Source organism: Melopsittacus undulatus, chromosome 4 (assembly GCF_012275295.1).
Source record: "Melopsittacus undulatus isolate bMelUnd1 chromosome 4, bMelUnd1.mat.Z, whole genome shotgun sequence".
Taxonomy (NCBI): Eukaryota; Metazoa; Chordata; class Aves; order Psittaciformes; family Psittaculidae; genus Melopsittacus; species Melopsittacus undulatus.
The window spans coordinates 109,991,054-110,011,003 of record NC_047530.1 but is presented as its reverse complement, the minus strand read 5'-3'; the positions used below and the strand labels follow the sequence as shown (position 1 = coordinate 110,011,003).

At 55.0% G+C, this 19,950-nt stretch overlaps 4 protein-coding genes across 5 annotated transcripts in view; 3 read left to right on the top strand and 1 right to left on the bottom strand.

Moving 5' to 3' along the window:
* Positions 1–19,950, bottom strand: part of DOCK1 (dedicator of cytokinesis 1) — a 367,459-nt gene that overhangs the window by 85,539 nt on the left and 261,970 nt on the right. The gene's annotated exons all lie outside the window — the stretch shown is intronic.
* Positions 2,002–2,647, top strand: LOC117436052 (interferon-like). Its single transcript, XM_034061793.1, has one exon. It carries the CDS (start codon positions 2,069–2,071, stop codon positions 2,645–2,647), a length of 579 nt encoding a protein of 192 aa, XP_033917684.1. The 5' UTR covers positions 2,002–2,068.
* LOC117436056 (interferon-like) lies at positions 6,123–6,698 on the top strand. The gene has a single exon (XM_034061798.1). The coding sequence runs from the start codon at positions 6,123–6,125 to the stop codon at positions 6,696–6,698; it is 576 nt and encodes a 191-aa protein (XP_033917689.1).
* On the top strand, positions 15,404–16,017 carry LOC101875001 (interferon-like). Its single transcript, XM_005139430.2, has one exon. It carries the CDS (start codon positions 15,457–15,459, stop codon positions 16,015–16,017), a length of 561 nt encoding a protein of 186 aa, XP_005139487.2. The 5' UTR covers positions 15,404–15,456.

Sequence of the window (19,950 nt, the reverse complement as noted above, 5' to 3'; positions counted from 1 at the left end):
CTGAGCTTGTAGCAGGTGATCCTTGAATATTAACCAAGAGTCTTGGGCCCCCCTGCCCTCTAGGGCTATATCCCATGGAACCTTGCTAAGCAGGTTCCTGAAGAGCCCAAAGTCTGCTCTCTTGAAGTCCAGGGCAGTGAGCTTCCTGCACGCTCTTCTCACTGTCTTGTGGACCTCAAATTCGACCATCTCATGATCACTGCATCCAAGACTTCCCTGGAGAGTCACATTTCCAACCAGCCCTTCCCTGTTGCTGAGCACGAGGTCAAGCAGGGCACCTCTCCTTGTCAGCTCCTTTATTGCTTGCAGAAGGAAGTTGTCTTCCACACAGTCGAGAAACCTGCTGGATTGCTTGTGCCAGGCTGTACCATCGCCACAATAGATGTCAGGGTGGTTGAAGTCCCCCATGAGAACAAGGGCCTGCGAGCATGAGGCTTTTCCTATTTGTCTGTAGAGTTCTTCATCCACAGGTTTCTCTTGATCAGGAGGTCTGCAACATATCCCCACAGTAATGTGTCCTGTCACCCATTTCCCCTTAACCCTGACCCACAAACTTTCTGTTAACTGATCACCTGTCCCCAGACAGAGTTCCATACTCTCTAGCCTATCCCTAGTCGACATGCAGAGGGGCCCAAACAGCCCTGAAAACCGGCCAGGGCAAATCCCGTCAAGTTCAACAAGGCCAAGTGCAACGTTCGCCCTGCACGTGGGTCACGGCAATCCCAAACACAGCTCCAGGCTGGACAGAGAACGCATTGAGAGCAGCTCTGAGGACAAGACCTCGGTGTCTCGCTTGAGGAGAAGCTGCGTGACCTGGCAGTGTGCGCTCACAGCCCAGGAAGCCAGCACACCCTGGCTGCATCGCAAGGAGCGTGACGAGCAGTGGGAGGCAGGCAGGGCATTCTCCCCATCAGCTCCTCTCTCCTGACACTCCACCTGCACTCCTGGGACCGTCTCCGGGAAAAGCAGCACAACAGGGTGCGCATCTGCTTCACCGAGAGCACAAGAGGCCACGGGGATGCTGGGAGGGCTGCTGCACCTTTGCTCTAGAGACAGGCTCAGGGAGCCGGCCCTGCCGAGCCTCAACAAGAGAAGACTGCGCAAAGACCTTACAGGAGCTTTCACTGCCCAAAGGCTCCGACAAGGAATACCCAGAGGGTTGGTTCTTCTGCAAGGGCCTGCTGGGAAAGGACAAAGAGGAATGCCTTTAAACTGACACAGATTAGAGTTCTACTAGAAATCAGGAAGAAAGCCTTCACCATCAGGGTGCTCAGGCAGTGGCACAGGTCACCCAGAGCCAGCTGTTGGAGCTGCCCCATTGCTCTCCTTTAAGCACACAGGGCTGTCACCAATCACCTCTGATATGTCTCACCTTCAACACAAGAATACACTTAGGGCCTCCAGAGAAAACGAGATCACTGAAAAAAAACATTCAATAACACATAGAAATGATGCACCAACAGTGAGAAAACCAAGAACTTAAGATAGAAACAGAGAAGTGTCACAAAGAACCCAAAAAGAGAATAACCAGTGATGTCATCACTGAAGACAATGACGTAGTGGCACGAAACCAGAGACTGAAAGTCAAACCCCACAGATCCTACTACAGACCAGCAAAAGGAAAAGGGACTTGGCAGGAAGGGAAATCCAGCACAACACAACTGGAAACAGACAGAGCCACAGAGGCAAAGCAGAAACCACAACAAAACTCACCAGCAGCACAAGTGCCGCACATCTGACTGCCCCTGAGCTTCCCCATCTCCACCAACCACTACGCCAAAACCCCTGCCGTAAGCGGCACCAACCAAAACACAACCCCAAAGCACGGCCAAGGACTTCCCGACACGCAGCCGCCCCACAAAAGGCTCTTCCCCAGGAGGAGCACAGACCACAGCCCAAACTGGAAACCACAACCGAAAACTGGCCGCAAGTGGAAAGCAGGGAAGGAAGGGGAAGCCAAACCGCGGTGGCACCACATAAAGCTGCCACCCGCCAGCAGCCCCAGCACACAGCCCGCTCGCACCACCACCGAGACGCAGCACCCCCAGGCAGCACCCACAGCCACACCATGCCTGCGCCCGCAACACCACACACCCGCCTTGGGCTCGGCGCCCCACCGCTCCTGCTCCTCCTGACGGCTCTCGCCACCGGCCTCGCCTGCCACCACCAGCCTGCCCACGATGCCACCTTCCCCTGGCGCAGCCTCCAGCTCCTCCAGGCCATGGCTCCCAGCCCCACACAGCCCTGCCACCACCAGCAGCCGCCCCTCTTCCCCGACACCCTCCTGCACAGCACCCACCCGCAGCAAGCAGCCGCCGCCACCGCCCTCCGCATACTCCAGCACCTCTTCAACACCCTCAGCAGCCCCAGCACACCCCAACACTGGCACAACCACCCGCGCCAACAGCTCCTCAACGGCCTCCAGCACCGCATCCAGCGCCTCCAGCACTGCCTGCCGCACAACGCCACGCTCTTCCCGGGACAAGGGCCCCGCAACCCGCTCCTCACCATCAACAAATACTTCCGACACATCCACCACTTCCTGCGCGCCCACAACCACAGCGCCTGCGCCTGGGACCACGTCCGCCTCGAAGCTCGCCTCTGCTTCCAGCACGTGCACAACCTCACCCGCACCGCCCGCACTTAGCCCGCACACCCCACGCTCCCGCACCGACCCCACACCGGCACCACGGCGGCAGCGCCCGCACGCACGCACCCACCTCGGGCCTCCGGCACCCTCCGCAACAGCCACGGACACAGCCGCCCCCACCCCGTGGCTCTGGCACCCGCTGCTCCCCACACACCTGCTCTATTTATTGGCACTCGCTGCCACCTATTTATTCACCTCTTGATTCACACCAAATAAAGACCTCTTGACAAAACGCCACCACTGCCTCTCTTCTCACAAGCGCAACAACCTCTCCTTCGCCCGTGGGGAACACACTTCTCCCCAGCACCTACTCCAAGCCCTGCTCCAAACACCCATCTCAACACCCCATGCCCACATTTGCACTTGCCACCCCTCCAAAGAGCCACGCGCTTCCCAACACCTCTTTGCAAAGCCTCGGGCAGACTTCAGCAGCCATCCTCTGCACCACCAATTCCCCGACATTGGCATCCTCAATGTCTTCCACCACCCAGCCCACTTCACACCCAAGGAGGATCACTGCTGCCTCTGCTCTACTCACTACATGCAAGGACCTCTTGAGCCGCTCCCGGGGCAGGAGCACAAACACCACCACAGCCTCAGAACACATCTCTGAGCAGGAAAGGCCCAGAGAGTTGGGTCTGTGCACAAGAGAAGACTCCAGAGACAACTTCCAGCGGCCTTTAAGGGCCTTACGAGAACCATGGGGACAGCCCTTCCAACAGGGCCTGTCGCCATCGCACAAGGAGCAAGGCCTTGACGCTAACAAGAGCCGACATTCAGCCCAGCTACAAGGAGGACGCTGTTTAGCATGACCGTGCTAAAAACCTCCCTCAGGTTGTTCAGACAAATGGCAGATGCCCCATCCCTGCAAACACTGCAGCTCGGCCGCTCACGGCCACAGACCCCTCGTCTGCTGGAAGGTGGCTCTGCTCACCGCTGGGCACCTGCAACACACACAACTCCCACAGTCAGTCCCAAGCCCGCACAAGCCATGCCAGGCCTCTAGGAAGCACAGGTATGGCGAAGAGCCCTTGGATTCCACCACGTTCACCTACTCTGTCCTCCTCACCCGTCCCTCACAACAACTCTCTCGCTGCACTGCCCGACACCACTGGGCTAGAAGGGAGCCTATGGCAGGGGAACAGGAGCCCATAAGTCAAGTGTGAGTTTATTGATTTGTCTGCAAGTTCTTTCACTGTCACTTGCTTTAGCAGTCCCCAACTATTCCGAGGGAAAGCAAAGGCCACCTGAATGAGAACAAAGAGTACTAACATGTTGTAAACGTCAAGAGATGTACTCTGCATCTGCACTTAATATTAACAGCAGATAACGTCCCAATGAAAGAAGAACGAACTGTCTGCAGCTTGATGCACTTCCAGACACAGGATGCACTTGCAGAAACACCGGGCTGCCTGGTCCTGTGCTGCTGTTTGAGCTATGAGCTTTCCTCCCCATTGCTACACTGCAGCTGCTACTGTGCACCAGTAACCTATGGAATTTCTCATTATTTCCACTGATCTAAACAACAGAATCACAGAACCCCAGCCTGGTTTGGGTTGGAAGGGACCTTAAAGCTCCTCCAGCTCCAACCCCTGCCACGGGCAGGGACCGCGTCCACTGGAGCAGCTGCTCCAAGCCCCTGTGTCCAACCTGGCCTTGAGCACTGCCAGGGATGGGGCAGCCACAGCTTCTCTGGGCACCCTGTGCCAGTGCCTCAGCACCCTCAACCCTCACCCGAACATCATTTAACATCGCTTTTAGCCCACAGCCACTGATCTGCAGTGGGATACAACTTGATAAACCTGTTAAGGAGTCACTGCAGAGGAGAAGGAAGTTGCTTCAAATAACTTAGAATCATAGAATAGTTAGGATTGGAAAGGACCTCAAGATCATCCAGTTCCAACCCCCCTGCCATGGGCACGGACACCTCACACTAAACCATATCACCCAAGGCTTCATTCAACCTGGTCTTGAACACTGCCAGGGATGGAGCATTCACAACCTCCCTGGGCAACCCATTCCAGGACCTCACCACCCTCACAGTAAAGAATTTCTTCCGGCCAGGGCAAACCCCATGAAGTTCAACAAGGCCAAGTGCAATGTTCAACCTGCACGTGGGTCATGGCAATCCCAAACACAGCTCCAGGCTGGACAGAGAACGCATTGAGAGCAGCTCTGAGGACAAGACCTCGGTGTCTCGCTTGAGGAGAAGCTGTGTGACCTGGCAGTGTGCGCTCGCAGCCCAGGAAGCCAGCGCACCCTGGCTGCATCGCAAGGAGCATAATGAGCAGGGGGGAGGCAGGCAGGGCATTCTCCCCATCAGCTCCTCTCTCCTGACACTCCACCTGCACTCCTGGGACCACCTCCGGGAAAAACAGCACCACAGGGTGCGCAGCTGCTTCACCGAGAGCACAAGAGGCCATGGGGATGCTGGGAGGGCTGCTGCACCTTTGCTCTAGAGACAGGCTGAGGGAGCCGGCCCTGCCGAGCCTCAACAAGAGAAGACTGCGCAAAGACCTTACAGGAGCTTTCACTGCCCAAAGGCTCCGACAAGGAATACCCAGAGGGTTGGTTCTTCTGCAAGGGCCTGCTGGGAAAGGACAAAGAGGAATGCCTTTAAACTGACACAGATTAGAGTTCTACTAGAAATCAGGAAGAAAGTCTTCACCATCAGGGTGCTCAGACAGTGGCACAGGTCACCCAGAGCCAGCTGTTGGAGCTGCCCCATTGCTCTCCTTTAAGCACACAGGGCTGTCACCAATCACCTCTGATATGTCTCACCCTCAACACAAGAATACACTTAGGGCCTCCAGAGAAAACCACATCACTGAAAAAAAACATTCAATAACACATAGAAATGATGCAGCAACAGTGAGAAAACCAAGAACTTAGAAACAGAGAAGTGTCACAAAGAACCCAAAAAGAGAATAACCAGTGATGTCATCACTCAAGACAATGACGTAGTGGCATGAAACCATAAACTGAAAGTCAAACCCCACAGACCCTACTACAGCCCAGCAAAAGGAAAAGGGACTTGGCAGGAAGGGAAATCCAGCACAACACAACTGGAAACAGACAGAGCCACAGAGGCAAAGCAGAAACCACAACAAAACTCACCAGCAGCACAAGCGCCGCACATCTGCCTGCCACTGAACTTCCTCATCTCCACCAACCACTATGCCAAAACCCCTGTTGTAAGCGGCACCAACCAAAACACAACCCCAAAGCACGGCCAAGGACTTCCCCACACGCAGCCGCCCCACAAAAGGCTCTTCCCCATGAGGAGCACAGACCCCAGCCCAAACTGGAAACCACAACCGAAAACTGGCCGCAAGTGGAAAGCAGGGAAGGAAGGGGAAGCCAAACCGCGCTGGCACCACATAAAGCTGCCACCCGCCAGCAGCCCCAGCACACAGCCCGCTCGCACCACCACCGAGACGCAGCACCCCCAGGCAGCACCCACAGCCACACCATGCCTGCGCCCACAACACCACACACCCGCCTTGGGCTCGGCGCCCCACCGCTCCTGCTCCTCCTGACGGCTCTCGCCACTGGCCTCACCTGCCACCACCAGCCTGCCCACGACGCCACCTTCCCCTGGCGCAGCCTCCAGCTCCTCCAGGCCATGGCTCCCAGCCCCACACAGCCCTGCCACCACCAGCAGCCGCCCCTCTTCCCCGACACCCTCCTGCACAGCACCCACCCGCAGCAAGCCGCCGCCACCGCCCTCCGCATACTCCAGCACCTCTTCCACACCCTCAGCAGCCCCAGCACCCCCCAGCACTGGCACAACCACCCGCGCCAACAGCTCCTCAACGGCCTCCAGCACCGCATCCAGCGCCTCCAGCACTGCCTGCCGCACAACGCCACGCTCTTCCCGGGACAAGGGCCCCGCAACCCGCTCCTCACCATCAACAAATACTTCCGACACATCCACCACTTCCTGCGCGCCCACAACCACAGCGCCTGCGCCTGGGACCACGTCCGCCTCGAAGCTCGCCTCTGCTTCCAGCACGTGCACAACCTCACCCGCACCAGCCGCACTTAGCCCGGGCACCCCACGCTCCCGCACCGCCCCCACACCGGCACCACGGCGCCAGCGCCCGCACGCACGCACCCACCTCGGGCCTCCGGCACCCTCCGCAACAGCCACGGACACAGCCGCCCCCACCCCGCGGCTCCGGCACCCGCTGCTCCCCACACACCTGCTCTATTTATTGGCACTCGCTGCCACCTATTTATTCACCTGTTGATTCACACCAAATAAAGACCTCTTGACAAAACGCCACCACTGCCTCTCTTCTCACAAGCGCAACAACCTCTCCTTCGCCCGTGGGGAACACACTTCTCCCCAGCACCTACTCCAAGCCCTGCTCCAAACACCCATCTCAACACCCCGTGCCCGCACTTCCACTTGACACCCCTCCAAAGAGCCACGCGCTTCCCAACACCTCTTTGCAAAGCCTCTGGCAGACTTCAGCAGCCATCCTCTGCACCACCAATTCCCCGACATTGGCATCCTCAATGTCTTCCACCACCCAGCCCACTTCACACCCATGGAGGATCACCGCCGCCTCTGCTCTACTCACTACACGCAAGGACCTCTTGAGCCGCTCCCGGGGCAGGAGCACAAACACCACCGCAGCCTCAGAACACATCTCTGAGCAGGAAAGGCCCAGAGAGTTGGGTCTGTGCACGAGAGAAGACTCCAGAAACAGCTTCCAGTGGCCTTTAAGGGCCTTACGAGGACCATGGGGACAGCCCTTCCAACAGGGCCTGTCACCATCACACAAGGAGCGAGGCCTTGACGCTAACAAGAGCCGACATTCAGCCCAGCTACAAGGAGGATGCTGTTTAGCATGACCGTGCTAAAAACCTCCCCCAGGTTGCTCAGACAAATGGCAGATGCCCCATCCCTGCAAACACTGCAGCTCAGCCGCTCACGGCCACAGACCCCTCGTCTGCTGGAAGGTGGCTCTGCTCACCGCTGGGCACCTGCAACACACACAACTCCCACAGTCACTCCCAAGCCCGCACAAGCCATGCCAGGCCTCTAGGAAGCACAGGCAGAGCCCTTGGATTCCACGACGTTCACCTACTGCGGCCTCCTCACCCGTCCCTCACAACAACTCTCTCGCTGTGCTGCCCGACAGCCTCTCTGCAGCACCAACTCTTGGAGGGCAACACGCGCAAGGGCCCAGCCACACACATCCACCATGGGCCTGCCTCCTGCACCCACGGCGGCACCTGGCAACGCCACAGCATCCTGAACCTTCCAGCACCCCAAGCACAGGCACCAACAACACAACACTGCCCCACATCACCGTGGCTCCCAGCCCGACAATGCCCTCACACCACCACCAGCACCACACATGCCTTTCCCTGCTCCAAAACCTTGCACAACTCACAGTCACACAATCACTGAATCCTTACGGTGGGAAGGCATCTCCAGTAATACTTCTATTTGGGCAATATTAGATCACAGCATCCCAGGTTCGAAGGGACCTCAAGGATGATCTGATCCAAACTCTCTTGGCAAAAGCATGTCCTAGAGTAGAAGGCCCAACACTAAGTTTCCCACTGAATCTTAACAGTGTCCAACACTGGGAAATCCACCACTTCCCTGGGGAAGGCAAACTGAAGTGGGAATTAGAATGCATCTTCAATGCAAATTGCATAACTCAATGGATTTTTAATGATTACAGAGGCTTTTATCAGCTGCTCTACTCCCTAGGGTCCAGGTTAGGGATGGATGCAAACTGCTGGTGGAAGAAGGCTCCCTCTAGGCCTGCTGCTATGGAATGAATCTGTCCAGTCAGCTAATTTCTAATTGTTCATTAAATAAGCACAGACATCCCCAAGCTATTGTCAAGAGACCTGAGCAGAAGAGCCTGGGCTAGAAGGGAGCCTATGGCAGGGGAACAGGAGCACATAAGTCAGTGTCAGGTTATTGACTTGTCTGCAAGTTCTTTCACTGTCACTTGCTTTAGCAGTCCCCAACTATTCCGCGGGGAAGCAAAGGGCCACCTGAATGAGAACAAAGAGTACTAACATTTTGTAAACGTCAAGAGATGTACTCTGCATCTGCAGGTAATATTAACAGCAGATAACGTCCCAATGAAAGAAGAACGAACTGTCTGCACCTTGACACACTTCCAGACACACGATGCACTCCCAGAAACACTGGGCTGCCTGGTCTTGTGCTGCTGTTTGAGCTATGAGCCTTCCTTCCCATTGCTACACTGCAGCTGCTACTGTGCACCAGTAACCTATGGAATTTCTAATTATTTCCACTGATCTAAACAACAGAATCATAGAATCCCAGCCTGGTTTGGGTTGGAAGGGACCTTAAAGCTCCTCCAGCTCCAACCCCTGCCACGGGCAGGGACCCCTTCCACTGCAGCAGCTGCTCCAAGCCCCTGTGTCCAACCTGGCCTTGAGCACTGCCAGGGATGGGGCAGCCACAGCTTCTCTGGGCACCCTGTGCCAGTGCCTCAGCACCCTCAACCCTCACCTGAACATCACTTAACATCCCTTTTAGCCCACAGACAGATTCGCAGTGGGATGCAACTTGATAAACCTGTTAAGAGTCATTGCAGAGGAGAAGGAAGTTGCTTCAAATAACTTAGAATCATAGAATAGTTAGGATTGGAAAGGACCTCAAGATCATCCAGTTCCAACCCCCCTGCCATGGGCAGGGACACCTCACACTAAACCATGGCACCGAAGGCTTCATCCAGCCTGGCCTTGAACACTGCCAGGGATGGAGCATTCACTACCTCCCTGGACAACCCATTCCAGTGCCTCAGCACCCTCACAGTAAAGAATTTCTTCCTTATAGCCAGTCTAAACCTCTGCTGTTAAAGTTTCAACCCATTACCCCTTGTCCTATCACTGCAGTCCCTAATGAAGAGTCCCTCTCCAGCATCCCTGTAGCCCCCTTCAGACACTGGAAGCTGCTATGAGGTCTCCATGCAGCCTTCTCTTCTCCAGGCTGAACAGCCCCAACTTTCTCAGCCTGTCTTCATACGGGAGGTGCTCCAGTCCCTCAGCATCCTCGTGGCCTCCTCTGGACTTGTTCCAACAGCTCCATGTCCTTTTTATGTTGAGGACACCAGAACTGCACACAATGCTCCAGGTGAGATCTCATGAGAGCAGAGCAGAGGGGCAGGATCACCTCCTTCGACCTGCTGGTCAGGCTCCTCTTCACGCAGCCCAGGATACGGTTGCTTTCTGGGCTGTAAGCGCACAGTGAAGCCAACTCATGTTCATTTTCTCACTTACCAACACCCCCAAGTCTTTCTCCGCAGGACTACCATGAATTTCCTTTTTGCCCAATCTGTAGCTGTGCCTGGGATTGTCCCACCCAGGTGCAGGACCCTGCACTTGTCATGGCTAAACTCCACGAGCTTGGCATCAGCCCACCTCACAAGTGTGTCAAGGTCCCTCTGGATGCCATTCCTTCCCTCCAGCGTATCAACAGAACCACACAGCTTCGTGTCATCGGCAAACTTGCTGAGGGCACACTCAATTCCATTGTCCATGTCAGCGACAAAGATATTAAACAAGACCGGTCCCAACACCGATCCCTGAGGGACACCACTCGTTACTGGTCTCCAGCCGGACATTGAACGGTTGACCACAACTCTTTGAGTGCGACCATCCAGCCAGTTCTTTATCCACTGAGTGGTCCCCCTATCAAACTGATGTCTCTCCAATTTAGAGACAAGGATGTCATGTGGGACAGTGTCAAACGCTTTGCACGAGTCCAGGTAGATGACATCAACTGCTCCACCCCTGTCCATCACTTTTGTAGCCCTGTCATAGAAGGCCACCAAATTGGTCAGGCAGGTTTTTCCCCTAGTGAAGCCCTGCTGGCTGTCACCAAGCACCTTGTTGTTTTTCATGTGCCCTGGCATGCCTTCCAAGAGAATCTGCTCCCACATTTTGCCAGGCACAGAGGTGAGACTGACTGGTCTGTAATTCCCCAGGTCATCCAGTTTCCCCTTCTTGACAATGGGGGTTATATTTCCCTTTTTCCAGTCATCAGGAACTTCACCTGACTGCCATGATTTTTCAGATATGATGGCCAGTGGCTTTGCAACTTCATTCCCCAGCTCCTTCAGGACCTGTGGATGGATTTCATCAGGTCCCATGGACTTGTGTACATTCAGGTTCCCAAGATGGTCTCGAACCAGATCCTCATGTACAGTGGGTCAAAGGTCTAGGTTTTCACAGTCCCTGTGTCTGCTATTCAGGACTCGGGTGCTGCGGTCAGAGCCTTTGCCAGTGAAGACCGAGGAAAAGAAGCCATTCAGAACCTCAGCCTTCTCCAAGTCCTGTGGAGCCAGTTCTCCTGAAAGCTTCCGGAGGGGAAGTACATTGTCCTTAGTCTGAATTTTAGCCCCTACATAGCTATAAAATCACTTCCTATTATCTTTAACATCCCTTGCCATGTTTAGCTCCAATTGGGCCTCAGCTTTCCTAACTCGGTCCCTAACTACCCGGACAACATCCCTGTATTCATCCCAGGCCACCTGTCCTTGCTTCCACCTTTTATAAGCCTCTTTTTTCTTGTGAATTTTCCTCAGCAGCTCCTTATCCATCCAAGGAGGTCTCCTGGCCCTCCTGCTGCACTTCCTTCTGGTTGGGATGCAACACTCCTGAGCTTGTAGCAGGTGATCCTTGAATATTAACCAAGAGTCTTGGGCCCCCTTGCCCCCTAGGGCTATATCCCATGGAACCTTGCTAAGCAGGTTCCTGAAGAAGCCAGAGTCTGCTCTCTTGAAGTCCAGGGCAGTGAGCTCACTGCACGCTCTTCTCACTGTCTTGAGGACCTCAAATTCGACCATATCATGATCACTGCACCCAAGACTTCCCTGGAGAGTCACATTTCCAACCAGTCCTTCCCTGTTGGTGAGCACGAGGTCAAGCAGGGCACCTCTCCTCGTCGGCTCCTTTATTGCTTGCAGAAGGAAGTTGTCTTCCACACAATCGAGAAACCTCCTGGATTGCTTGTGTCAGGCTGTACCATGGCCCCAACAGATGTCAGGGTGGTTTAAGTCCCCCATGAGAACAACGGCCTGCGAGCGTGAGGCTTTTCCTATTAGTCTGTAGAGTTCTTCAACCACAGGTTCCTCTTGATCAGGCGGTCTGTAACATATCCCCACAGTAATGTGTCCCGTCACCCATTTCCCCTTAACCCTGACCCACAAACTCTCTGTTAACTGATCACCTGTCCCCAGACAGAGTTCCATACTCTCTAGCCTATCCCTAGTCGACATGCAGAGGGGCCCAAACAGCCCTGAAAACCGGCCAGGGCAAACCTCGTGAAGTTCAACAAGGCCAAGTGCAACGTTCGCCCTGCACGTGGGTCACGGCAATCCCAAACACAGCTCCAGGCTGGACAGAGAACGCATTGACAGCAGCTCTGAGGACAAGACCTTGGTGTCTCGCTTGAGGAGAAGCTGTGTGACCTGGCAGTGTGCGCTCGCACCCCAGGGAGCCAGCGAACCCTGGCTGCATCGCAAGGAGCATGATGAGCAGGGGGAGGCAGGCAGGGCATTCTCCCCATCAGCTCCTCTCTCCTGACACTCCACCTGCACTCCTGGGACCACCTCAGGGAAAAGCAGCACAACAGGGTGCGCAGCTGCTTCAATGAGAGCACAGAGGCCACGGGGATGCTGGGAGGGCTGCTGCACCTTTGCTCTAGAGACAGGCTGAGGGAGCCGGCCCTGCCAAGCCTCAACAAGAGAAGACTGAGCAAAGACCTTACAGGAGCTTTCACTGCCCAAAGGCTCCGACAAGGAATACCCAGAGGGTTGGTTCTTCTGCAAGGGCCTGCTGGGAAAGGACAAAGAGGAATGCCTTTAAACTGACACAGATTAGAGTTCTACTAGAAATCAGGAAGAAAGTCTTCACCATCAGGGTGCTCAGACAGTGGCACAGGTCACCCAGAGCGAGCTGTTGGAGCTGCCCCATTCCTCTCCTTTAAGCACACAGGGCTATCACCAATCACCTCTGTCGTGGTTTAAACCAAGTCCCCCTACTCCCGGAGAGTTAGGAAGGAAAATCCAAAGAATGTAGCCCCCACGGATTGAGATAAGAACGGTTTAATTGCTAAGGCATAACACAAAACCCCTACTGCCATTTACTACTACAAATACTAATGATACAGCAAACAGCAAGTGAAAAGAATACAACACCCCACCAGCCACCGACCCATAACTCACTCCACCCTGCCCGGCCGAGCACCATGTGCTCCCTCCTCCATTTTTCTCCAGAGCCCCCCCCTCCAGCCTTCTCTTTCCCAGTATCCATCCTGGGCATCACGTGCTATGGTATGGAATACCTCATTGACTAGCCTGGGTCAGGTGTCCTGTCTCTCCTTCCTCCCAGACTCCCCCTGGCTGGAAAAAAAAAAAACCTTGAACAAAAACACCCTCAAAACATGCTCAAACCATGACATTATCCACCCCTTATTCCATACCATTCACGTCATGCCCAGATCCCACATTTTCAATACACCATCACTCTTAAGTCCACCCCTCGATCATGAGACATCTCTAAGTTGCATCTCTGGACTGATAGCCTGAAGTATCTGGGCCCACCAAAATCATTCACCGTCCCCTTCAGCAGTTCTACAGCTTGCTGCTGGGGACTCCATACAGCTGCCTTCCACCTCCAATGCTTCCAAAGCACTGGAGGGGCCCAGTGGATCAGATACCCGGCTATACTGTCCCACATGCCCTGCCACTCATGACTGTCCAGCCTTGGGGACAGTCTCCTGGTGCTCCTATATCCTTGTCTAACCCTAGACAAGACCCAAACCTGACTCTGCTTAACTTTTGGGATCAGACAAAATGGCCGTGGGTAGAACACACTCTGTGTGTGTGCCAACATGCCGATCACCATTACAATCAGCAGGCAGGTTGCAAGGGCACCCAAAAGCCATTCAAAACCATCAGAACTCTCAGATGATGCTGCTGCACTTGTCACTGGGGCTGATGTAGCTGCCCTGCTTGCCAGCTCTCCCACTATCAGCTTCTCTTCTCCCGAGTCCGGATCTTCCTCCTCTGCCTCGCTGGGAAGTGCTGCGTAGTCTCCTGCATCCTGCTGGGGGTCGGCGGGCGACTTCCGGGGGACACTCTCAGCCGTCGGAGGCTCGGGAACGGCCGCAGGACTCATCCCCCCCACAGCCTTATCCTGCTGCTCAGCTACCGCCCTGCTCCGCTCCTCCCCCGCCTGCTCCCGCTGCTCTTCCACAGCCGTTTGGCTCCCCGTGCAGCTCTCCCTGGCAGCCTCAGCTGCCGGCAGCTCCCGGGGCCGCTCCTTCCTGGCTTCACGCAGCTCCACACAGACGACGACGAGGATAAGGACAAGGACGGCGAAGAGCAGCGGGACGGCCTGGTACAAGTCCAAGTCCACGGCCACGTCCATCCCCCCCTGCTGCCGGAGCCCCACCGTATTACAAGCCTCCGACACAAACACAAACACATCCAATCCATACACCAAGTACCCGGTAAAATCCCGAAACAGCGAGATCCAGAGAAAAACCTCTAAGAGCCAATAAATCAGCATTGTGACAAGAGACCATAAATCCGCTCAGATCTGTTCTTATCTCAATCCCTCGGGCCCCACGTTGGGCGCCAAAAATGTCGTGGTTTAAACCAAGTCCCCCTACTCCCGGAGAGTTAGGAAGGAAAATCCAAAGAATGTAGCCCCCACGGATTGAGATAAGAACGGTTTAATTGCTAAGGCATAACACAAAACCCCTACTGCCATTTACTACTACAAATACTAATGATACAGCAAACAGCAAGTGAAAAGAATACAACACCCCACCAGCCACCGACCCATAACTCACTCCACCCTGCCCGGCCGAGCACCATGTGCTCCCTCCTCCATTTTTCTCCAGAGCCCCCCCCTCCAGCCTTCTCTTTCCCAGTATCCATCCTGGGCATCACGTGCTATGGTATGGAATACCTCATTGACTAGCCTGGGTCAGGTGTCCTGTCTCTCCTTCCTCCCAGACTCCCCCTGGCTGGAAAAAAAAAAACCTTGAACAAAAACACCCTCAAAACATGCTCAAACCATGACAACCTCTGATATGTCTCACCCTCAACACAAGAATACACTTAGGGCCTCCAGAGAAAACCACATCACTGAAAAAAAACATTCAATAACACATAGAAATGATGCACCAACAGTGAGAAAACCAAGAACTTAGAAACAGAGAAGTGTCACAAAGAACCCAAAAAGAGAATAACCAGTGATGTCATTGAAGACAATGATGTAGTGGCATGAAACCATAGACTGAAAGTCAAACCCCACAGACCCTACTACAGCCCAGCAAAAGGAAAAGGGACTTGGCAGGAAGGGAAATCCAGCACAACACAACTGGAAACAGACAGAGCCACAGAGGCAAAGCAGAAACCACAACAAAACTCACCAGCATCACAAGCGCCGCACATCTGCCTGCCCCTGAACTTCCCCATCTCCACCAACCACTACGCCAAAACCCCTGCCATAAGCGGCACCAACCAAAACACAACCCCACAGCACGGCCAAAGACTTCCCCACACACAGCCACCCCACAAAAGGCTCTTCCCCACGAGCAGCACAGACCCCAGCCCAAACTGGAAACCACAACCGAAAACTGGCCGCGAGTGTAAAGCAGGGAAGGAAGGGGAAGCCAAACCGCGGTGGCACCACATAAAGCTGCCACCCGGCAGCAGCCCCAGCACACAGCCCGCTCGCACCACCACCGAGACGCAGCACCCCCAGGCAGCACCCACAGCCACACCATGCCTGCGCCCGCAACACCACACACCCGCCTTGGGCTCCTGCTCCTCCTGATGGCTCTCGCCACCGGCCTCGCCTGCCACCAACAGCCTGCCCACGACGCCACCTTCCCCTGGCGCAGCCTCCAGCTCCTCCAGGCCATGGCTCCCAGCCCCACACAGCCCTGCCACCACCAGCAGCCGCCCCTCTTCCCCGACACCCTCCTGCACAGCACCCACCCGCAGCAAGCCGCCGCCACTGCCCTCCGCATACTCCAGCACCTCTTCCACACCCTCAGCAGCCCCAGCACCCCCCAGCACTGGCACAACCACCCGCGCCAACAGCTCCTCAATGGCCTCCAGCACCGCATCCAGCGCCTCCAGCACTGCCTGCCGCACAACGCCACGCTCTTCCCGGGACAAGGGCCCCGCAACCCGCTCCTCACCATCAACAAATACTTCCGACACATCCACCACTTCCTGCGCGCCCACAACCACAGCGCCTGCGCCTGGGACCACGTCCGCCTCGAAGCTCGCCTCTGCTTCCAGCACGTGCACAACCTCACCCGCACCGCCCGCACTTAGCCCGGACACCCCACGCTCCCGCACCGACCCCACACCGGCACCACGGCGGCAGCGCCCGCACGCACGCACCCACCTCGGGCCTCCGGCACCCTCCGCAACAGCCACGGACACAGCCGCCCCCACCCCGAGGCTCCGGCACCCGCTGCTCCCCACACACCTGCTCTATTTATTGGCACTCGCTGCCACCTATTTATTCACCTATTGATTCACACCAAATAAAGACCTCTTGACAAAACGCCACCACTGCCTCTCTTCTCACAAGCGCAACAACCTCTCCTTCGCCCGCGGGGAACACACTTCTCCCCAGTACCTACTCCAAGCCCTGCTCCAAACACCCATCTCAACACCCCATGCCCGCACCTGCACTTGGCACCCCTCCAAAGAGCCACGCGCTTCCCAACACCTCTTTGCAAAGCCTCTCCCAGACTTCAGCAGCCATCCTCTGCACCACCAATGCCCCGACATTGGCATCCTCAATGTCTTCCACCACCCAGCCCACTTCTCATCCAAGGAGGATCACCGCCGCCTCTGCTCTACTCACTACACGCAAGGACCTCTTGAGCCGCTCCCGGGGCAGGAGCACAAACACCAGCGCAGCCTCAGAACACATCTCTGAGCAGGAAAGGCCCAGAGAGTTGGGCCTGTGCAAGAGAGAAGACTCCAGAGACAAGTTCCAGCGGCCTTTAAGGGCCTTACGAGAACCATGGGGACAGCCCTTCCAACAGGGCCTGTCGCCATCACACAAGGAGCAAGGCCTTGACGCTAACAAGAGCCGACATTCAGCCCAGCTACAAGGAGGATGCTGTTTAGCATGACCGTGCTAAAAACCTCCCCCAGGTTGCTCAGACAAATGGCAGATGCCCCATCCCTGCAAACACTGCAGCTCAGCCGCTCACGGCCACAGACCCCTCGTCTGCTGGAAGGTGGCTCTGCTCACCGCTGGGCACCTGCAACACACACAACTCCCACAGTCACTCCCAAGCCCGCACAAGCCATGCCAGGCCTCTAGGAAGCACAGGCAGTGCCCTTGGATTCCACCACGTTCACCTACTCTGGCCTCCTCACCCGTCCCTCACAACAACTCTCTCATAGCACTGCCCGACAGCCCTGTGCTAGAAGGGAGCCTATGGCAGGGGAACAGGAGCCCATAAGTCAGTGTCAGTTTATTGACTTGTCTGGAAGTTCTTTCACTCTCACTTGCTTTAGCAGTCCCCAACTATTCCGAGGGGAAGCAAAGGGCCACCTGAATGAGAACAAAGAGTACTAACATTTTGTAAACGTCAAGAGATGTCCTCTGCATCTGCAGTTAATATTAACAGCAGATAACGTCCCAATGAAAGAAGAATGAACTGTCTGCAGCTTGATGCACTTCCAGACACAGGATGCACTTCCAGAAACACTGGGCTGTCTGGTCCTGTGCCGCTCTTTGAGCTATAAGCTTTCCTCCCCATTGCTACACTGCAGCTCCTACTGTGCACCAGTAACCTATAGAATTTCTCATTATTTCCACTGATCAAAACAACAGAATCACAGGATCCCAGATGGATTTGGGTTGGAAGGGACCTTAAAGCTCCTCCAGCTCCAACCCCTGCCACGGGCAGGGACCCCTTCCACTGGAGCAGCTGCTCCAAGCCCCTGTGTCCAACCTGGCCTTGAGCACTGCCAGGGATGGGGCAGCCACAGCTTCTCTGGGCACCCTGCGCCAGCGCCTCAGCACCCTCAACCCTCACCCGAACATCACTTAACATCCCTTTTAGCCCACAGACACTGATTCGCAGTGGGATACAACTTGATAAACCTGTTAAAGAGTCACTGCAGAGGAGAAGGAAGTTGCTTCAAATAACTTAGAATCATAGAATAGTTAGGATTGGAAAGGACCTTAAGATCATCCAGTTCCAACCCCCTTACCATGGGCAGGGACACCTCACACTAAACCATATCACCCAAGGCTTCATCCAACCTGGCCTTGAACACTGCCAGGGATGGAGCATTAACAACCTCCCTGGGCAACTTGTTCCAGTGCCTCAGCACCCTCACAGTAAAGAATTTCTTCCTTATATCCAGTCTAAACCTCTGCTGTTTCAGTTTCAACCCATCACCCCTTGTCCTATCACTGCAGTCCCTAATGAACAGTCCCTCCCCAGCATCCCTGTAGGCCCCCTTCAGATATTGGAAGGCTGCTATGAGGTCTCCACGCAGCCTTCTCTTCTCCAGGCTGAACAGCCCCAACTTTCTCAGCCTGTCTCCATACAGGAGCTGCTCCAGCCCCTGATCATCCTCGTGGCCTCCTCTGGACTTGTTCCAACAGTTCCATGTCCTTTTTATGTTGAGGACACCAGAACTCCACACAATGCTCCAGGTGAGGTCTCACAAGAGCAGAGCAGAGCAGAGGGGCAGGATCACCTCCTTTGACCTGCTGCTCACGCTCCTTCGGGTGCAGCCCAGGATACGGTTGGTTTCTGGGCTGTAAGCGCACACTGAAGCTGGCTCATGTTCATTTTCTCATTGACCAACACCCCCAAGTCCTTCTCCGCAGGACTACCATGAATTTCCTTTTTGCCCAACCTGTAGCTGTGCCTGGGATTGCTCTAACCCAGGTGCAGGACCCTGCACTTGTCATGGCTAAACTCCACGAGGTTGGCATCAGCCCACCTCACAAGCGTGTCAAGGTCCCTCTGGATGGCATTCCTTCCCTCCAGCGTATCAACAGAACCACACAGCTTGGTGTCATCGGCAAACTTGCTGAGGGCACACTCAATTCCATTGTCCATGTCAGCGACAAAGATATTAAACAAGACTGTTCCCAACACCAATCCCTGAGGGACACCACTCGTTACTGGTCTCCAGCTGGACACTGAGCCGTTGACCACAACTCTTTGAGTGCGACCATCCAGCCAGTTCTTTATCCACTGAGTGGTCCACCTATCAAACTGATGTCTCTCCAATTTAGAGACAAGGATGTCATGTGGGACAGTGTCGAATGCTTTGCACAAGTCTAGGTAGATGGCATCAACTGCTCCACCCCTGTCCATCACTTTTGTAGACCCGTCATAGAAGGCCACCAAATTGGTCAGGAAGGATTTCCCCCTAGTGAAGCCCTGCTGGCTGTCACCAAGCACATTTCTCTTTTTCATGTGCCCTAGCATGCCTTCCAGGAGATTCTGCTCCCAGATTTTGCCAGGCACAGAGGTGACACTGACTGGTCTGTAATTCCCTGGGACATCCATTTTCCCCTTCTTGAACATGGGGGTTATATTTCCCTTTTTCCAGTCATCAGGAACTTCACCTGACTGCCATGATTTTTCTAATAGGATGGCCAGTGGCTTTGCAACTTCATTCGCCAGCTCCTTCAGGACCCGCGGATGGATTTCATCAGGTCCCATGGACTTGAATACATTCAGGTTCCCAAGATGGTCTCGAACCAGATCCTCATGTACAGTGGGTCCAAGGTCTAGGTTTTCACAGTCCCTGCGTCCGCCTTCCAAGACTCGGGTGCTGCGGTCAGAGCCTCTGCCAGTGAAGACCGAGGCAAAGAAGCCATTCAGAACCTCAGCCTTCTCCAAGTCCTGTGTAGCCAGTTCTCCCGACAGCTTCCGGAGGGGGCCTACATTGTCCTTAGTCTGTTTTTTAGCCGCTATATACCTATAAAATCTCTTCCTATTATCTTTAACATCCCTTGCCAAGTTTAGCTCCAATTGGGACTCAGCTTTCCTAACTCGGTCCCTAAATACCCAGACAACATCCTGTATTCATCCCAGGCCACCTGTCCTTGTTTCCACCTTCTATAAGCCTCTTTTTTCTTGTGAATTTTTCTCAGCAGCTCCTTATCCATCCAAGGAGGTCTCCTGGCCCTCCTGCTGCACTTCCTTCTGGTCGGGATGCAACACTTCTGAGCTTGTAGCAGGTGATCCTTGAATATTAACCAAGAGTCTT

Bases quoted from the DNA above. Each gene is read 5' to 3' on its own strand.
- LOC117436052 (XM_034061793.1), top strand. From the start codon at position 2,069: ATGCCTGCGCCCGCAACACCACACACCCGCCTTGGGCTCGGCGCCCCA.
- LOC117436056 (XM_034061798.1), top strand. From the start codon at position 6,123: ATGCCTGCGCCCACAACACCACACACCCGCCTTGGGCTCGGCGCCCCA.
- LOC101875001 (XM_005139430.2), top strand. From the start codon at position 15,457: ATGCCTGCGCCCGCAACACCACACACCCGCCTTGGGCTCCTGCTCCTC.